Here is a 21812-nt window from a genome sequence, read left to right on the forward strand (position 1 = left end):
CTTTTCTGTTCTTGCCTAGACAGGAACAGGAACCCATTCTTTAAGTAAGCTGCCTGTTTAGACTGAATAAGTTACCGATAAAGAATATCTTGTATCCCAATTGTTAATGTCCCTATCCAGGAATCATTCAATGTCCTTTTAAAAAAATCAAGGGCGTATCTCTTTGTCTTTTAATCTTTGCTCTGTTCCTCTGTTTTTAAAATGTGGGATTCCTTCTCATTGTCAGAACTGACCAAAATGTGATGTGTGTGTGTGTGTGTGGTGTGTGTGTGTGTGTTTTGGGGGGAGGGGGGAGTATTACATAATTTTATGTAAGGCAAAATGTCCACAGAAACTGAATTTATGCTCACTCATGCCTTATTCATTCTTATGAGTTTATCTGTGTGTTTAGCAGCAAGCATGACATTGACCCTAAAGCTGTCCTGTGAAAATTATTCAGAAGCAGTTTTGGTCTTAAGTAGTGCATCCATTTTCCTGTAATTCTATACACCCTATTCCTCCTTTGTTCTTTCATTATTTTATGTATCCAGGGAGCCATTTTATTCCACATATATATTTATATAATGGAGTATATTGTATAACTATCTTATTCATCCTTCTAACTCTCTTAAGTTGTCTGCCACTGACCTGATTTTCCATCTTTCCTCTAATTAGTTTCTAATCAGCCATTTAACAATCAACAATCCATTGCTATATTTGAGCCATTGGTTTATGTATCCATCCATCCATCCATCCATCCAATGTTCTGTTTCTTGGCTTCCTTCTACCTGCTGTTTTCATATTTAATAAGCTTCTCTATGCCCTTTTCCATCTTGCTAACTGATTGTTGTACCATCTTGATTGATTTTTCAGGCTCTAGAATTTGCTGGCTCCTGGAAATAGATTTGATTTGGTCATAGTTTGATAGCAGCCTCATAGAGCAGCATGTTGATTTTATTTTGTGTGTTCCTACCCTATCCTTTCCGCAGGTAGCAGCCCCCTTGACAGTCCTCGGAATTTCTCCCCCAACACACCAGCCCACTTTTCCTTCGCTTCTTCCCGCAGGTAAGAGGAGCCCTCCCTCTCTAGGACTCAAGAGAAACATGAATTGCATAGAAGTTCCATCCTTTATACTCCTTTACCTATCAGCTGTTAGCAGTCCACAAGAACTGTTTGTAATTGTAATATTACCTCTATAGGAAAGTAACTAATCCCAGAATTAGAGTGAGAAAACATATATATACCTATATGTTTGTGTGTGTATGTGTATATATATATATATATACATATATATATATACATACATATATATACACATATATATACATATATATATATATACATATACATAGACACACACACACACACACACACACACACACACACACACACACACACACACACACACACATATATATATATATATATATATATATATATATATATATATATATATTCAAGCCTGCCATTATAATACAGGAATTAGACCATTCTCAGCCACAACCTTCCATATTTGATTCTACATGTAGATCATTTGAGTGAGTCAAGGGTCTGCAGAAGGAAAACGTATCCACTTGGGGTAGAGACCAGTTATTCAAAGAAGCTGATCTGTGGATGGCAAATTGTCGTGTTAATGGTTCACTCAACTTCCTGGCTCTTTAGGCTTTGAAGGAGAATGCAGGATTTTGGCTATTGTTCTAGTATTTGATCTATTAAATCATCCTGACAGGGACATTTGAGGTTATGGAAGAACTTCCCATCTGCTCCCTACTCCCCATCTGCTCTCTTCTCTTTTTATAGACAGGCACATACAACTTCTCCTGCCCACCTCCACCCACAAAACCAAAGGAACAGACTGTGAGGTTCCAGCAGCCCCTTAGGAAAATATTGAGTAAATCCATTCTGGGTTGTTTACATATTTTTGTTCTGCTTTTTTTTTGCATTGCACCTAAAGGCATGATTGCTTTTATAACTAAAATTGCTTTTTATTTGTAAAGCCTATGCTTGATAAATTTTATGCAATAAAATTATATGGAAGAGATTGGAATTATATAATTGCAATCTGGTACACTGTGAATTATTGATATGGTTAATTGATAGTAAAAAGGGTACTATAAGCCAAGTAACAGTCATTATTATATCACAAAGATTTTTTTCTGACAAGAGTGTTCTACATTTTTGGGTGCTTGCCTAAAAATACTTGAGCCATCTGAATGTCTTACAGCAGGAAAGAACACGTTGTATTAGCACACATACCTTTTCCTGGACAGATTGATTTTTACATATATTATCTTAAATGGCCTTTTTTGGAGGTCCTTGCGGATTCATACTGGACAACAAGCAGCCAAAGCTGTTTGATATATAAGACCTGTAGGACTGAAAACCAACTTTGTAAGTGAATTCATGAACCTTTGGGTCAAAAGTTTCAATTATTGCACAGAAACATCCACATATATACATTCAGTAGTAAAATAGTTTCACCAACATATAAATATATTGCTGAAGAATCAATGACAAAGACTGATTTGGGCTGGTGACGCAATGTGGGTCAGGATGAACAAATGTACCTGGGAAGAGAGATGTAAATCCAGGCTGGAGTATAAGAATATTGACCCTTTGGGTTTAATACTTCCAATCGAGCGTTTTCCATTTGGGTGGGATTGCTATCCCATTCAATCAGTATGACCGATGGCAAGTCATCTGGAAGCATCAGTTTAGGGGGGGCTGCTTTAACTCCTAGTCTGCAATCTTGGAGACTTATAAGAAGATTATTTGGCGAGGGTTTATTACAGATTGGAGCTCATTCATCATATTCATCATATTTTATGGTTAAAATATGAGTGACATATGATATTGGCATCCATTCTTAACCATCTCATAGCTTCCCTGGGCTGCATTTTTCTTGCTACATCAAATCTTTTTTTCAACAGAATAAAAGTATGACCCTCCACAACGGTTGATGGCCTTACCATTAATCTTATACAGTTTAAATCAGCTGCTAGTTTTGATATGACCGAGATTCAGTGGGCAAGTAAACCTTTATCACAGCTCAGCATTTACTCGGTTTAACATCTTGTGGTGGGTGCTGTTTCTAACTGAACTTTTAGAATCTTAGATTTCCTAGATTAAAAGCATTTAGGATTAAACTAGCTTTTGTAACATACATTTTCTTAAGAATCTCTTAAATGGCTCAGAATCTTCAGAGAAGCTAAATATGACTCCTCTTGTAGATATTAGTTATTTACAATAAACGACATTTCAGCAAACGAGACACAATTGACTGAACTGTACTTATGACAAAATTGCTTTTTCTAATCAGGATTAATTCTGCCTTTCACTCTTAAATACTAGAGTAAGTTAAAGTTTAGTGACATCAGCAGCATTAGAGTGATATTAAGGTAATGATAAATGTGACAATGGTATATGTGTGAAAAGCAGCAGTTATATACTTATATCCCAGTGATAGTAGAGCATATATCACAGCATTTGCCCAGTGATGTTGTCACATACATTATGTGATTTGCCCCAAACCCATTCCATCTTAAGGATTCCCATTTTTATATTCACCCTGTTACTTTCAGGGCAGATGGCCGGCGTTGGTCTTTGGCTTCCCTACCATCATCTGGATATGGAACCAACACTCCAAGTTCTACAGTATCAGTAAGATAAACAAAAACTGTTTAAATAAAAGAGCTCTTTTATAGGCCAGTGTTGCTTATGAAACACTATGACCAGAGAACTAGAAATAATGTACTTTATGTGTTCAGAAGAAATTGTTAAAACCAGCTCACTGATCACCAGAGGACAACTGCTCAGACAAACAACACCATCAAGAGAGTTTTATATGCAGTATACTCTGCATAATGCAAGTCATCCAAAGGGCCAGGGAAAGAGAACGATTCAGTCTGGGTTGTTAAGGCACATTAGTGCACTTCTAGGGAAAATGTTTACATAATGTTAAGCTCTCTGATTTGATAGGTGAGATAATGGAACATAGGGAACAGATTGGATGTGGCTGTTCCCTCTAATTCCATAGAATTTGAATTTTGAATTTTATTGAATTTATATACCGCCCTTTCCCGTAGGACTCAGGGCGGTTTACAGGGCATATAAAACATCAATACAAAAATTAAGAGCAATTAAAAAAGATTAAACTAAATCCCTGAAAAAATATAAAACATATAAAACCCCAGTTAAAACCCCAATTAAAACTCAGCCTGGGCCGGAAAGCTCGAAGAGCCAGGTCTTCAGGTCTCGGCGAAATGATCGAAGGTCGGGGGCAGTCCTGAGCTCCACAGGCAGCTGGTTCCAAAGGGCAGGCGCACCCACTGAGAAGGCCCTCCCCCTGGGTGTTATCCGCCGGCATTCTTTTACCGGCGGCACCCTGAGAAGGCCCTCCCTGTGGGAGCGCACAGGACGAAGGGAACTTGATGCCGGCAGCAGGTGTTCCCTCAGATATCCTGGACCCAAGCCATTTAGGGCTTTATAGGTCATCACCAGCACCTTGAATCTCACCCGGAGGGCAACCGGAAGCCAATGCAGCTCGCGAAGCAGAGGTGTTACATGGGAGTAATGGGAAACCCCCATCACAACTCGCGCGGCTGCATTTTGCACCAGCTGAAGCCTCCGAGTGGTCCTCAAGGGCAGCCCCATGTAGAGAGCGTTGCAGTAGTCTAAATGGGAGGTCACAAGCGCATGAGTGACTGTGCATAGGGCATCTCGGTCCAGGTAGGGTCGCAACTGGCGCACCAGGCAAACCTGGGCAAAAGCCCCCCTGGTCACGGCTCCTAAATGGTCTTCAAAACTGAGCCGCGAATCCAGGAGGACACCCAAGTTGCGAGCCCTATCAACGGGGGGTAACACCTCACCCCCCTTCATTAATGATGGAATAGACTGGTTAACCCGAGATGCCGGTATGCACAGCCACTCAGTCTTGGCAGGATTGAGACGAAGCCTGTTTCTCCCCATCCAAACCCGGACCGCCTCCAGGCAGCGGGACATCACGGTGAGGGCATCGCTGGGTTGGTTCGGGGTGGAGAAAAAAAGTTGAGTATCATCAGCGTACTGATGATACCCCACCCCAAAGCCACGAATGATCTCACCCAGCGGCTTCATATAGATGTTGAACAGGAGGGGAGAGAGAGAGAGTTGCGTACAGTCACATTTATACTCTATAATGCTGTATGTGCACGGTTCACCATTTGTAATGCCATGTGAGCTTCTTGGTTTGCAGATAAACAGCAGTTTAATTCACATGTGGCAGATCATATAGGTAGCATGCTAGTGGCCCTAGTTCAATCTCTTTTCTCTGCTGAGGAGAAGTAGGGCTACCACCAAAAATACGAAGAGTCCTGTTGGTTAGTATTGACAGTACTGAACTGCGTAAGCCATTGATCTGACTTGATGCAAAGAGCTCTAGATTGATTGCAATATATGCACAGGTAGTCCTTGACTTATGACCACAATTGAGGCTAAAATTTCTGTTGCTAAGCGAAACTTTTGTTAAGTAAATTTTGCCCCATTTTACGACTTTTCTTGCCACAGCGAATCACTGCAGTTGGTAAGTTAGTTGTTAAGTGAATCTGGTTTCTCCATTGACTTTGCTTGTCAGAAAAGGTCACAAAAGGTGATCACGTGGCTGCAACGGTCATAAATATGAATCAGTTGCCAAGCATCTGAATTTTGATCACATGACCATGGGGATGCTGCAGTGGTCATAAGTGTGAAAAATGGTTATAAGTGACATTTTTCAGTGAACTTGTGTAACTTTGAACAGTCACTAAATTATTATTATTATTATTATTATTAATAATAATAATAATAATAATAATAATAATAATAATAATAATAATAATAATAATAGTTTTATTTGTATACCGCCCTTTTCCTGAACCATTGTAAATGAACCATTGTAAGTTGAGGACTACCTATAATTAGCAATTGGATTATATTTTGCTTTTTGCCATGTATTGTATTTGAAAGATGAACATCCCATATAGAGGAATTGGAGATATTCCAGAAATAGCTGTATTTCGGTGTCCGGTTTGGAATCTCACACACACACACACACACACACACACACGATAGAGCTGCTGCATCTCAGCATTGGTGTCCCTTCTGTCCCTCGCAGTCTTCCTGCTCCTCCCAAGAGCGCCTTCACCAGCTGCCTTATCAGCCAACTATGGATGAGCTGCACTTCCTGTCCAAGCATTTTGGCAGCAGTGAGAGTATAACCGATGATGACGGGGGGCGGCGGTCTCCCGCAGTACGGCCCCGGTCCCGGAGCCTCAGGTAAGGATGGAGCAGCCAAGACCAGCCTAAACAGCATTTTTTCCTCTGCAGGATCAGTACAATTCCATATGACGCGCTTTCTTTTTTCTGTCCCTTCTCAACTCTGAAGGGACGCTTCATGCCAAAGAGTTTAAAACCACCCCCTGCTGGAATCGTACAACAAGTGTGAAAAATGTTTATATATTTAAGCGAGTTAACTGATCTCTATCACAATTTTACAAACTGAAACAGTTAGAGATGTTTCTTTGCTGCCAGACCTAAAATCTATAGGACCGTTATGAAGTACGGGTGTATATCTCTTAAATAATTTAGGGTACTCCTCATCCCTAAAATAGCATCACCCAAAGCAAGTATGATCTACTTTTGAAAGAGGCAAAATGGTAGTTTTAAGGAATGAACTTAGTTTTCTAAAAGAGAAAATGGAATGGAAATAGAGCATGGCATAACATTTATCACAAAATAACTACAAAATATCACTTATACCAGTAAATATGGAATGTGTTGCAGTTCACATTTTTAAAGAGACAGCCTTTTGTACACTTATCAAAGTCCCATTGGCTCTTACTTTTGAGAAGATCAACTTGCTATTCTGATATGAGCCAAACGGGAAGCCTGAAAGAAAAGTTACGTTAGTCTCATACATCTGGGGAACAATAGGTTGGGGAAGGATGCCATGCTGTTTCCAAAATGGTGGCAATATTGTTACAGTACTTCCTATATTATTATTATGCACGACCTTAATCAAAGGTTAAACTTTCATAATAGAAAAGGGATCTCATTTTGTAGGTTTCACCTTTTATTGCAGTTGTACAGGCTGTAGATGGTAACATGGACATAAGATGGGAGTTATCATTGCATGCTTTTCCATCCCACCTTACACTCTCTTTTCCCAGCTTGTTGTCTATTGTTGATTTTGTGCACAATTTTGTTGGTGCATAAGGATTAATGGTTGTGGAAGTGGGTGCACTAAGAGTAAGGTTATTTAATGTTGTGAGATCTACTTTGCTTTTTTTCTAGACTGAGCAGTTGACTCCAGATGCAAAATACTGGCTCATTAGGGTGGATGTGCACTTAGGATAAGCACACACTTAACCAGAAAATTGTTTTCAGTACTCACAATAATGGTGCACAAATAGTATTCCTTGGCTCATCCTTCCTTCCCATGTGCACAATTTCTTTTTTTCCAACCATCTAATGTCAGAAGGAAGGGTTTCTTCTGGTACTGCTGTTATTAAATAATTTACAGTGAGAAATCTGTGGAAATTTATATAGGGATCTTTTAGTACACACCAAGCTGCTGTCTGCCAACCTCTACAGTACAGGATTTACCACCTTACTGAATAAGGTAATAAAATAAACATGGCATGAGATTTTCAAATAAAATTTAGGGAAATAGAAAGTGTAAAGAAATGGAAAAGACTGTCACCAAGGACTGATTCGTGATTTTTATTTATTTATTTTGGCAGCCCGGGCCGGTCTCCATCCTCCCATGACAATGAGATAGTAATGATGAATCATGTTTATAAGGAGCGATTCCCCAAGGTAAGGGTTGAGTAGGAAAAAGATCCTAATCATTGAAGCTGGAACAGTTACAGGGGGGGGGGTGAGCAGCAGCTAAGATGGGGGCAGAAAGATTGGGTCCTTCTTTTGACATTTAAATGAATTTGACAATGAACTGAATCACTTTATATTGTCTCTTTTTCCCCTGAATATTTTAGTATTCCAAGAAAAGAATAGAGAAAAGAGACAAAGGATACCAAGTCAGAGGACAATAGGCTCAATGATACTAGAATAAAGCAGACTTTTTTATTTAAGGAAAAAGCTCTAATAGCCTGAATAATGCCCTTAAAAAAGACAGTAATAAATGAATGGTTTTATCATCCAGATCCCTCTCTGTTTCTCTTTCTTTCTCTCTCTGTCTCTGATAATCTGGACAGCGAGGTTTGAGTGTAAAGTTTGAGGATAAAGATTCTCATATACTTTTCTGTGCTTAAAAAAAACAGGGCTTAGTCTGAGTTATTGGGACTGTCCTTTTTTACTTTATGCAAGAATTGTTTCTTACCCCGATAGGCCACAGCACAGATGGAAGAGAAGCTGCAAGATTTCATTAAATCCTATGAGCCAGACAGTGTGTTGCCTTTGGCTGATGGGGCGCTCAGTTTCATCCACCACCAAGTCATTGAACTGGCACGAGACTGTTTAGCCAAGTCCCAGGAGGGTCTCATCACTACTGTCTATTTCTATGAGTTGCAAGAGAACATGGAGAAGCTATTAAAAGATGTGAGTGTCATCAATCCAGGAAATAAAATACCAGAAATATGAATAAAACTTATAGGTAGCTTGGTTCAAAAGCAGTCTGAAAAATCAAGCTCACTTGGAGTAGCCTTTATGAGGCAAAATAGATTTAAGTGATGGAAATTGGAAAGGCCACCTACATGATGTGCCTAGTGGAATTAGAGACTCCAGTAATGAGGTCATGGAGAGGTAGATTTGGTAAGTGCTGTGGTCTTTAATAATGGCAGGCTAATTCCTTCACTAATGAGCCATCTTTTCTGTTGCTTGTAGGCTTATGAACGCTCTGAGAGTGAAGAGGTGACCTTTGTCACTCAACTGGTGAAGAAGCTACTCATTATCATCTCCCGTCCAGCTCGCCTACTAGAATGCCTGGTGAGGCATAGAAGGGTGGAGTGCATGCATATGTATGGGTATGCCTGGAATCGGCAGAAGGACCTAAAGTGTGTGCCCCTGTTGTCAATAGATCTTTCTATACGAACATACCATAAGCCTATCTTAGTGACTATATAACATTCCACACAGGGAAGATCAGCACATAATTAAAAGGTATGGAAATAGCAGTGTTGGAATTAGGAAGAAGATTGTTATGATTTGGTCTTTCTTTCTCCTTGTTTATATTTATTTCACTAGGCCTTAAAATTTGCTTGAGATATTGTGGAGTCACTGTGGGCTGCTTGTGCACACATCCAGTTCTCAAATGCACAGACATGTACACAAAACCTCTACCTTCTTGCAGCTATCTTTGCTGCACTGAATTCAGAAGGGAGGGGTGAGTGAAGAGTTCCCCTTATCCTAGCAACTGAGATGGTAAGAGAGATAGATTATAGCTCACCTGGCTCACCTGTCTTCCAGTCTTTATTTGGAGCAGATACAGATCAAAACAATGGCCTTGGACGGAAGTGGTTGTGGGAGATAAGAGCAGGAAAAAGCCGAGGCCGAGGCCCCAGCATGTATCCGCATCAGCAGCAGAAGCATTGGCAGCTCAGAGGAAGAACAGGAGGAAGGGAAAACACTAGAAGCACTGGGTGAAGCCAGTGAGCTATGACATTTAGGAAATCTTTACTACTGAGAACATTACAATAAAGAACAGGTACACCAGCTACTACTTCAACACCAGCTGAGGGGAAAAAGAGGAAAAGGTGTGAGGAAGATGACAAAGTAGGTAGGCTGGCACACAGGCCATGAGGAAAAAGAGGAAATGGGCAACCTCATTAGTTAATGATGTCATTGAATCTATAAAACATTACACTTTCAAGTACTGAGAACATATCTGAAAAATTAAAAATAACCTGGGCTTCTGCAAAATTGAGCACATTTTTGAAAACTTTCTTATAGGTGTAGTTGTCAGAAAGGCATTCATTTCTCATTAAAAAGAAGAAGAATGGAATGTGCAGAAAAGGGTTTAAAATAACAAGAACCAAATAACCAGGTAGGATGAACGTAATTCAGTTGACTGAGAAGGTTTTTCATTAAGAGTCATTTTCATTCTAATAAATCTGAGGACATGCTATTCCTTTTTGCTCCATACTGGTAGAACATAAAGGCTAGCAAATTAGAAGCAGGGAAAAGCTGCTCTCAGAAATTATTTATGCAGCAGAAAATGGAAGAGACACCATTAAGAATGACAAAGCATTTAAATCAATCAAAGGATTTGGAAATAATTAAGAGTAATAAATGTAAGGACACACATCTGGTCTTTATCACTTGTTTATCAACCTGTTTTCAGTACTTTTGAAGAATAGGTCTAGTAATTTCATTGTTGTAAAATGTGAGAGCTAGGTTTTTAACTGGTACACGTGGTTTTAACTGTATTGCTCCAAAGTTAAAAGATACTGATTATTTTCCAACATTTAATGCTTCAAAAAAGTTAAGGACTACTGTTAGTCCTCATTTTATGACTGGTTACTTAGCGACCATTCAACGTTATGATGGATACCCCCCCAAAAAAATACAACCTGTTTTTGAAGTTAAGGTAGCTGTATTCCTCCCCTCCCAGATAATTGTGTTTTAGATGTTTGTCAACTAGCTAACCTTTATGGCCATTTCCAGCATCTGACTTTTTACAGACTGACTTTTTACAGACATTTTTTTCTGATTTCTGGTATTTACTTCCAATTTCTGGCACAGAATGCCCATTGGGTAATGACTGCCTCATTTGCTTAACAACTGCCACAAAAATTGGGTCCAGTCATGTGATGCCTTGACGTATGGCTGTAATGACTTAAGACCATAATTCTGAATTCAATTATGGTCATAAGTTGAGGACCACCTGCAGTTGTTTGAGAGACCTACCATTTCTGGTTATTGTTCCGAGAGGCTCATTCATCTCGTTTGCAGGAAAGGTTTCTTCCTATCCAAATGTGGATTTTTTTTTCCTTTAGAAATGAGATTGGTCTCTACTTTCTTGGTTTATTAAAGACATATTTTTATCTGACTTTTGAATTAACTAGCAGCCGGATTAATATGGAAGATTTAGGAGATTGTTTTAAACTTTCAAGATGATTCTATTTATAAAAAAATGGCTGTCAATTAGTGCTGGTGATAGTTGTTGAAAGACAGTATTGTCCCAAATAAAAAGACTGATGAATGAACAGCCTATTTTAAACAAGTGATTTTGCTGTTTGCCTAAATGGGATTTTCAGCAGAGCTCTCTGCATAGCACACCATGCTATTCAGTGATGAGTCTTTGGAATTAATTTTTGGTGAGACTTTGGATTTTTGCCTAAGCACCAAAACTATGATGACAAGCCCTCCTCTGCAGGCAGTGAAACCCTCTTTCAGCTGGAATTAAGCTTCTTTTATAAAGTTCAGTTCCCAAGTGGAGAACATCCAAACACCATGTTGTTGCTTCACATACTCCTTTAAGTCTGGTATTGAAAACCAGTTCTGAGCTCAGCATGAGCGAGCTTCCACCTGGCTCAAGAATTCCTTCTATCTCCCCATCTGGGCTCTACCCTTTATCATCCAAGGGTTCAGATCATCAACCTGGCTTGTATCTGCTTAAACTAGTTTTGAAGGTGCCTGCGTGTTACCCTGACAACACAGCAGCCAATCACAAAACACTTTTCCTCAGCCCGCCAGTTGCTGCACTGCATTGGCCAGGCTGACTCTGTCTTTGTTGTCCTGTTCAGAAACAAACACGTGAGCATCAGAAAGAGAAGAATGGCAGAGAAGGGCTCCTGTTTATGCCTCTCTTTTCTCCAACTTGGAATTAAGAAAAATAAAGCTTGTGTTTCAAACATGGGTTTTAAAAGAATTGCGATGGGGAATAGGGTTTTATTTTAAATAAAATGAAAATGCTGAGCTGTGTTTATTTAGCTTCTCCACGTTTTTCCCTTTTCATTCAGGTCAGATTATAAATGGAGCTGGAAAGAGGCTTCTTAATTCCTCAAAGCAATCTTCTCCAATGTAATCCCTACTAGACCCATCAGTTACAAATCCAGTCAGTCACAGCATGATGGCAGGATATGATGGGAGTTGCAATCCAGCTCATCCAAAAAGTGCCACATGATAACATAGACAGTCTTAACCATGTATTCAGTGTAAGAGGTTAACTGTCAGCTGATTAGGGAAGGGAGTCAGTATCTTGTGTCCATCAATGGCTAGGCAAAGGTTTATGGAAATCCCACAGACAAGGCCTTCTCCCACTGTTTCTTTTCAGCAGCCAGCATATTGAGGAACATTCCCTCAAAAATGGACACTCCATTTAGCAGTTTTGCAGACTTTCTCCATCTTGCTCACAAATCCTTGTAATTTATCTACTAGTGATTCAGCTACACAAATGTTTCAGTGGTTGAAATCAAAATCTCAGTAACTGCAACTCTTTATTAACATTAAATTTCACTGATGGCCTTTAATATAAAAAGTTCATAATGATCAACAGTGGTGTAAACACATTGGCATCTCAGCTGGAATACACTTGCTGTCAAAGAATACAGTCAGTGGATCCTTTAGCACTCAGCTACCACGTTCGCCATACATTATCTACAGTACTGAAGGCAGTAACCAGTCGCTTGGTTGTGTGGCATCTAGTTGTTTAGATTCTATATAAATGTTGTGTTTTCTGAAAATGCATGTCACATCAACCAATTTCTGTGGTCTGCAAAGCCCCATATTTTCCTAGACCTCAGTTCCCAAACTGCCAATTCCCTTGCTTCATACAGATGATATGACAGCGGGAAATGCAGAGCCTGAGAACAGACAACATAGTTATGAAAATGCAGTGCCACTGCCATCAACCGCCAAGTGAACTGCAAGTAGCTTGATACATCAAAAAAGGAGGAAAACTTAAGTTTTAAATTTGTGCATATGTGAACACACATACACAGACAGACAGACTGACTGACAGACAGACAGACAGACAGAACTGTAAACTCTATTGATGCTGTTCTTTATCATAATTAGGGCTGCTTAATATTTGAATAAAGTTACTTATCTATCCAAGCCTCACTCTTGATTTATCTGTTAAGTATGTTGGTGTGCATTTGCATTCCTGGGTTTGGATTTATAATCGGGTTCAAAAAGTAGCCATGAGAAATGTTGTCATGTTTGTCTACTAAGGATCTTGGTATGTAACAGCTCTGGCAACTATTCCTCTTGATTCTCACTATTTTTCTCCCCTGTGAAGGCTTCCATTTAGATTTTACTTTGAAATTGCCCAACCTAATCCATAGAATTTCACAAGCAGTTCAGATAACCACCTCCATACGTAATTATCAATTAATTGCATATTAATTTAGACCCTCCATCTAAAAGTGAGGGTAAAGTTAGCCTGATGAACAGAGGCTGGTTCAGACTATGGATCCTGTGTCTGGTTACCCAGGTCTATGTCCATCTCCCTAGTTGTGGTTCTTTTGTGGTTCCCTGAAATCAGTTCTTCTTTGCTAATCCATCCTAATTCTGACCTGCTCTGCATTTTATCTCTAGGAGTTTAATCCTGAGGAGTTTTACCACTTGCTGGAAGCAGCTGAGGACCATGCCAAAGAGGGACATCTGGTAAAGACAGATATTCCTCGTTACATCATAAGCCAGTTGGGACTGACTCGAGACCCATTTCCAGGTAATGCAACCAAAATTATCTGCTATCCAAGTGGCCTCCTCTCTGCATATGTACCCAAGTCACAATATTTGTTAAATGTCAAGTGACCATACTTGTGTGTCATTTCTTGCATGTATTAGCATGGTCATCTTATAGCTCCTTTGGATATGTGGAATTTTGTTCAAGTTAACATTACATGGATTCCACATAGCACAAATTTGTTCATTTTATTCAATATAATTCTTTATTCTTGGGCCATTTTTGTTCCTTATGTAGCTTTGAGGGATATCTGTCTGACTATCTATTCTACTAAGAGGATAGGTTATAAATAAATCGACACAGAACTTAGTTCCACAGAGTTAGCCAGGATAACCGATAGGCATATTTCTAAGGTCTGTAAAAAGAAGTTAAATTTATTAAGGAGCTATTAAAAATTTATTAACAAACTGAAAGGAGGAGGAGGAGGTAAATTGTCATGTACTAGAAGTTTCTGGATTACTATTTTTTATTTGGTGATTGCTGGGATTCTTCTCAAAAATGCTGGAGTAAATAGACACTTTTTGGAGATGAACAAGTGTCTATTTTTCTTTTTTAAAATTTGGTCACCATCAGGGATGGTGTAAAAGGAAAATCAGCCTACCTAGTTGTAGAAGAAGACTGGTTATGATATGGGATTGAAATCCTTCACAGGGCAAAACAAAAAATGCTGGATGAACAGCAAGTCTTTTCTCATCTTGACTTCAAACCTCAGTTTTCAATGTTATGGCAAATCTTACAGCATCAACTGTTCCTCCAGTGCTTCTACATAAACAAGGTGACTTAATGAAATTCAGAACCACATTTTCTCCCCCCACCTCCTCAGTTGTAGCTAAATATATACAACATAGCCATTAAAAGATGTATGGAAAGACACTGACAAAGATTTCTCAATTTCCCTCCTTTCAGACTTTTACCAAGCCAAATAACTTTCTAATGGTTGTGTGTTGAATCTAAATGTTAATACTCCAATCCATGATATCCAGGGTTGTAAAATTGTTATAGGTGGCAGATTCCAACAGCTGGGTTATGCTGCTTGCTTCATCTGAGTTAAAACTAAGAGCAAACTGTGCACAGTGTGAAGGATTTTTGGAATGGCTTCTGTTTTTATTTTTAGGACCTTTGGTGTAAGCATCTGGGCTCTGGATTTTATCAGACTGATGTGCAAAAGATGGGTGTTAACCCCTTTCCTTCAAGTTGACTTCTCATTCAAAACTGACCCTCCATTTCTGTTTTTCCTCTCAATGGGGGAAGTGTTGCATGGATTCATCAGGTGTGGTTGATCCTGAAACAGGATTGATAATTGTTCAAAGTTGTCTAACTAGGAATCATGATCTGGATTTACAGAGAAGTAGTAATAGAATTTGCATACAAATTCTGGAAAGTGGTAGATCAAAGGCCCCAGGTGCTAGAAGGTCTGTTGAGTGTTTCTTCATTAGGACAATGTATTTTTTTAATGCTTCAGCTTGTCAATGTACATTTTCACACTGGCAAAGTAGCATATGCTCATCTGCATCCAGTGTTAAATGTGTGCATGTATTTAAATATACCTGTATTTCTCTAAGCCGGATTTCATGAGTGCATTTAAATTGCATTGTGAGTGTGAGTAAAATTCCCAATATGTGCACATCAGCATAAAGGGGCTTTTGCATATCTGTGTGTGTTGAGCTGCATGCAGATGTGCTTGCAAGTGCATGGTTGAATCTTCTGATTTGCCATTGGAGCACATGGAGCTTTCATCTATACCCATTTATACCACATGCATGTGCCTTTGTGTATATGCATGGCTCTGTGTGTGTTTAGATTTCACCCTTTCTGTGCTTTCATAAACAACAATGGGGGTTGCTAAAGCCTTGTTCCCTTTGGCTCTCCCCAAACCTTGTTATTGTCAGATGTGCTGTATGTGGAGGAGCACGATAGTGGAGGATCCAACACACCTGAGACAGAAGAGTTCGCCGAGGTCAGTATACGGGTCAGCTTGGCCAACCCCACCCTAGCCAGTTTTCCTCCACACAGGGACTCCCACAGACGCACCTTTATTGCAATTTGTTCACCATGCTGTGCAAATACCCACTTGGAGCAAGGGGAAAGCAAGTCTGTCATTACTACTAAGCCTCAGAAGAATACCCCATCTGTGTAAGATGAAATCTGAGATTCAGTAAAAATGGGTGATGGTATAATACTCAAAAAGCTGTATAAACATAAAATATGGCATTTACCAGGCACCTATCATTTGCCTTTCCTTCTTCTGAACATAGATGCCCATGTTCAGAAGTACCAGTCTTTGAAATTCAGGATTATATCTAAAATTGGGCACTGTTTCTACTGGCAGCAACTGGAAATAAATTAGACATCATTTGTGTGGATGCTTAGGGAGGAGAGGTATTACTGTAACTTAAATCGCAGCACTACTTATGTCATCTCCAGAGTACTGTGTTGCTTTGGATACTGATGTTGTTCAATCACTATGTATGTATTGTATTTTTCATATGTTCATTTAATACTGTATTTAGCTTTCCAAGGTAATTTCCCCCCAATATACTTACATCTGTCCAATGTAAATCAATGTATATATACATGAATATGTATTAAATGTATATTAATGTATTCATATGAGAGAATCAACATAGATTGCATTTCTATGTAGTAAATCCACCTGGGTTTCATGCAGGCAGTGCTCTAGAAAGATTAATTAAGAAACAATAAATATTATTTCTGAATCAGAAGCCTAATTTCAAAGAGCTGCCCAAGCTAGATTTTGCTTATGGAAGAGATTTGCATTAACTTTTCCTACTTTTTGCCCTTGGGCAACTAATAATACTGCCTATGCAGTAAATTACAATATCTCAAGCCTCCCTCAGTTTCAACAATTATTTTTACACGGAATGAGGAGCACATGTTAACTAAAATACATGCATCCACCACCCACCTCTACACGTAGTTTGTAGGATACGTTCCCTACAATATTTTGGCGAGAGTGGCTAAGAAATAAATAATCTAAAATAATGACCCTCTCCCTCAAGAAAATTGCCCATTTCTGCCTTGAAGGGTGTCCATGAGGCTATATGCTATTGGCAAGATGTACTTTTTGATTTTTACAGGGCAGCTGAAGATGTTGGAAAGCTACTGTTGGTCCTTATGACAAACTGATTTGAGAGACTTTCTAAATTGCTCTGTCCAGTGGCAGCAGCAGCAACAATGGTTAGAAATGGATGTGGAAAAGATTAGAAGAAAAATCCACTTACGGAGGAGAGGAAGACTATGAAAAAGAGGCATAACAAGGGTGGCTAAGGGACAAGAGGGGGAGGTCTGGGCAAGAATGATGGCTTATGAGTGTGACAGAGAGAAAGGTAAGAAGGAGAAATGATCGTAGGTGGATTGGACAAGAAACAAAACAGACAGATGGAGGATAGATGAATTGCACATGGGACCTGCATGTTTGAGGGGAAAGGAATAGGCTGAAAGTGGAAGAAAATGGTGAATGGTCCAGGATGTTAATCTCTTATTTATTGGTTAGTGCAGAGGGTGCATTGTTCCTGAATCTTACTATTTCCCAGGCTGGAACTGCTTCTCTTGCCCAATCTCTCCCTTACCACAGTCTCTTAATAATTCAGTGATGGCATGTTTGTTTTGAGCAGAAAAGACTGGATAGAGAGACACTGAGGGAACCGCTCCTCTTCCCCTTTGGAAAATCATCAAATACATGATTGTTTCAGAGGCACTAAGAAAGCTAACCAGCTGCTCTTTGGAAATGGAGTTAAATTGGCAGATGGCACGAGGTTTTCAGTGTTGTTTTCAGTTTATTAAATTTGAATGGTGTATTTACTTTTGATTTTTAAATCACAGTGAATCAACTAAATCCTTAATATGCAAACATATTATAATGTAAATAAATGGCGGAAGAATACTTAGGGCTTCACAATTTTTTCTGAAGACTTACAAAGATTAACTCTCAACAGAAGATTAAAAGTTAACATAGAATCAGTCATAATTTTGTTATCTATCCCTCATGCTTTGTCTTAGCCCTACTTTTTGGGAGTGTGGTATCATCTCATAATTAGGCCGCAGAAAGATCTATTGTGCTTTGTAGCCTAGAAAAGGTTCTGCAGCTTTGTTCTAAGTTTTCTGTTCTTTATTAGTGAGAATGTGATGAACGTACATGTGATAGTAGCTCTTTACTGAGGAACAGAGATTCTGCCTGGATTAAAAAAAAATGCATTATTAGGACTTGGATACTGTTGCTTAACTATGCATTTCATTGTGCACTTGACTCTTTTTAAATTTTGATGTTCCTGCATTTATAAATGAAATGACTACTGTTTCTGAATGACAGAATTCAGATTCAAACGTTGTGTTAACTTGTATATAAAAAGCATCCTATAAGGTAAACTTCTGTTAGAACTGAATTCTTGTTTCTTTATGGACCATTTATGGCCTCACACTCTGAATCCTTAATATTGCAGAGTCGTGGGACTACTCCAAAGCCAAAGAAGCCACCAGGAGAAGGAGACTTTGAAACTATTAAACTTATAAGCAATGGGGCCTATGGGTGAGTGCACTAACTTAGCATCAGGCTCCTTGGATCCATCAGCTGCAATAAAGGATCTGTCAAGCAATAACATTCAAGATCAATAACAGGATCTTTGCTTCTTCTGGGTCAACATTTAGTTCCAAATGCTTCAAATGTTTACTTGGGCCAGTCATTCTGTTCCTACAATGATGATGTAGCCCCTCTCGACAGTTATAGCAAATTGGAATGTAAATTAGGACAATGGTTCAAAGGGGCCATAAAAATAGATTATAATTTTGAAAAAAAAATAAAGTTTGGATTACTTGATTAATGAATAAATAAAATAAATTTTAGCCTGGTATTGAAGAGAAGTGTAGATACCAAATAAGCCTATCTGATGAAGACATTTCTCAAGACGGCACTAATATCACTGGGGCTATATGGACAATAGGAGGAGAACCTCTGAAGACAATGTCAGTGAATAGGTGGGTCTTTCCAAGACCAAGATCCCAAATCCAGGATAACTCTGGATTCTGACTTCCCACTGAGTAATAGCCCAGAATGATTTGTCTGTCTTAAAATGTGCTGTAGCAAAGTACACTAGACATATGACGACATTTAATTTTCTGTAGAAAGCATTCAGTAAATGTTAGGGTTTTTTAGCCAACTAGAAAAAGGAGATGAATTCTAATAAATACGATGGCTTCAGCAATTTTTCTTTAAATAATATGAAAATAAAGGTAGTTTACAAAACAGTTGTGGCACACTGATTCCAAGATTTTGCATTTCCTTTTTGTGGCAGGTGAATATAGACTTTTGGGGCCAAACCTAAAAATGCCTCCTGCTGACTGACCTCTACTACCTTCTTCTTTCTTAGAGCTGTGTATTTGGTGCGACATAAAGAGACCCGCCAGCGTTTTGCCATGAAGAAGATTAATAAGCAGAACCTCATCCTGCGCAATCAGATCCAACAAGCCTTTGTGGAGCGAGACATTCTGACTTTTGCAGAGAACCCCTTTGTGGTCAGCATGTTCTGCTCTTTTGAAACTAAGCGGTACCTGTGCATGGTCATGGAGTATGTTGAAGGTACACAGTCTCAGAATTTGTTTGGGTTGATACCTGTGAGATGCAAGGTCTTTATGACAGTCTTTATCCAATATCATGCAAGAGTTATGTCATGTTAGCAATAATCCATGGAAATCAGTTGGATTGATATGCCCTACATACAGGTCATTTACAGCTTTATCCAAACTGGACTCAAAATACATTAAACTTCAACTTCTCTAATGTCCGATTTGGACATAGGCAGCACTGATTGCAGCATGATAGGCGAACTCAGTCTGTTTGGAAGCAGCTGATTTGAAAAGGCTGCATTAGGATGCTGAATTTTATAAAGAACATACTATGTTTAACAGCACATTATTTGTAAGAACTAAAGAATATAAGAAATATCGTAATAAACATAATAATGAATAGTAATGAATGTACTATTTTTTTTATTGAAAAGTTTTAAAATACAGTTTTCCTTTAAAAAAACCCCCTTCCCCCTCCCTACTCCCCCCCCACCTCCCCCCAACCTCCCCCCCTCCCTCCACCCCCCCCCTCCCCCCCCCAACTTCCCAGAGCTAAATACAAGGTATATATATATAAAAAGACAATCATAAACAACCATATACTAACAACTATAAATTCTAAAATCCATCACTCTCTAGCTTATATAGGATAAAACAAACCTTAGCAATATTAAATATATATAAAAAACCAGAATAGAAAAAGAAAAAAAACGAAAGAAGACTTATTCGAATGTTACATAAAACTTCTTAACCCTATACTTGTTCTGGATAAACTCAATCCATTTTCTCCATTCCATAATATAACGTTCTTGCGAATGATCTTTCAAATAGGCCGAAATCTTCGCCATCTCTGCCAGGTCGGAAACCTTTAAAGTCCATTCTTCTATAGTCGGCAGTTCCTCTTTCTTCCAATATTGACCTATCAAAAGTCTTGCTGCCGTAACTAAGTTCAACATCAACTTGGAGTCCACAACTGTAGCGTCAACAATTATTCCCAACAAAAAAAATTGCGCACAAAACTTTATCCTCTGTTTAAAAATCTTCTGCATGTTCCACCAGACTTTTATCCAAAAAGCCTTAACCTTTTTACATGTCCACCATATGTGAAAATATGTTGCATCTTCATCACCGCACCTCCAACATTTAGGCTGATAATTCGGATACATACTTGCAAGCTTTTTAGGATCTAAATGCCATCTATAAAACATTTTGTAAAAGTTCTCTCTTAGATTTTGAGCTTGAGTAAATTTTACATTCCTCACCCAAATCTTTTCCCACGTGTCCATTGTAATAACTTCCTGAATGTTTTGGGCCCATTTTATCATACAATCCTTAACAAGCTCTGTTTCTGAATCAATCTCTATCAATGCAAGATATATCCGTTTGATATGTGCTGGTCCCTGATTTCTAATTTGCTTTATCAAATTTTCATCAGTCATTGCAAATCCATTTTTCTGGTCTTCTTTCCACCTGGCCCGCAGTTGAATATATTGAAACCAAGTTTGAACAACCTTCTCTTCTCGCAAGAAACTATATGATTTCAAACACCAAACATTCCTTTCCAGGCTTAAAATTTCCTTGTACGTAGTCACATCATGTTTGAAACCAGCATGTATATTTTCTATTGCGTGTTTTGGAATTGCCCACAATGGTATCTTGCTGCTTAACTTATGTCTATACTTCTTCCAAACTCTCAGCAATGCCTGTCTTAAAATATGCATCCTAAACACAGTATCTACCTTCTTATCATACAACAAATATGCATGCCAGCCAAACAACAAATCATGGCCCTCAAGATTTAATAACCTCAATTGTGTCAAATTAATCCAATCGCTTATTCCTACTAATGCAGCAGCTTCATAATATAATTTAAAATTAGGCAATTTAAGGCCACCTCTCTCACGAGTATCCTGCATAATCTTAAGTTTAACTCGTGGCTTTTTCCCTGCCCACACAAATTTATTGATACCACGCTGCCATTCCTCCAAATTAGAATCTTTCTTAAGAATCGGTATCATTTGAAATAAAAATAAAAATTTGGGCAGGACATTCATTTTCACTGCTGCAATCCGTCCCAACAAAGACAATTGCAATTTTTGCCAACTCTCCAATTCTTTTTGAATTTTCCCCCATAGTTTTTCATAATTATTTTTATATAGCTTTGTATTAGAGGGCGACAAAATCACCCCCAAATATTTAACCCTTTTAACAATCTCAAATCCAGTTAATCCTTCTAAGAGAGCCTTCTGTGAAACTGTCATATTTCTAGCCAAAATTTTAGTTTTCTGTGTATTTACTTTAAATCCAGAAACCTTCCCATATTGTGTTATTATCTCCATCAGGTCCACAACAGAGTTCTCTGGCTGGGTCACTGTAACAACCAGATCATCTGCAAATGCTCTCAATCTATAGTCCTGATCTCCAACTTGTATCCCCTTAATTTTTTCCGAGTTCCGAATCTTAACCAATAGTATCTCTAATGTTAACACAAATAACAAGGGCGATAACGGACACCCTTGCCTTGTGCCCTTCTCAATATTACATGCTGCTGTCAGGCTATTGTTAACTATGATTCGGGCAGTTTGTTTTT

The 21812-nt window shown here is 38.7% G+C and overlaps 1 protein-coding gene across 1 annotated transcript in view; it reads left to right on the forward strand.

Moving 5' to 3' along the window:
- MAST1 (microtubule associated serine/threonine kinase 1) overlaps nt 1-21812 on the forward strand; it is an 85457-nt gene that overhangs the window by 38753 nt on the left and 24892 nt on the right. The window contains exons 4-13 of the mRNA XM_083356778.1: nt 969-1044; nt 3561-3639; nt 6110-6270; nt 7737-7812; nt 8341-8550; nt 8836-8937; nt 13492-13624; nt 15532-15599; nt 18103-18188; nt 19027-19235. Of these exons, the coding sequence (XP_083212904.1) occupies nt 969-1044; nt 3561-3639; nt 6110-6270; nt 7737-7812; nt 8341-8550; nt 8836-8937; nt 13492-13624; nt 15532-15599; nt 18103-18188; nt 19027-19235 (1200 nt within the window). The remainder of the gene's footprint in view (nt 1-968; nt 1045-3560; nt 3640-6109; nt 6271-7736; nt 7813-8340; nt 8551-8835; nt 8938-13491; nt 13625-15531; nt 15600-18102; nt 18189-19026; nt 19236-21812) is intronic.

Source organism: Vipera ursinii, assembly GCF_947247035.1.
Source record: "Vipera ursinii genome assembly, chromosome: 2".
Taxonomy (NCBI): domain Eukaryota; kingdom Metazoa; phylum Chordata; class Lepidosauria; order Squamata; family Viperidae; genus Vipera; species Vipera ursinii.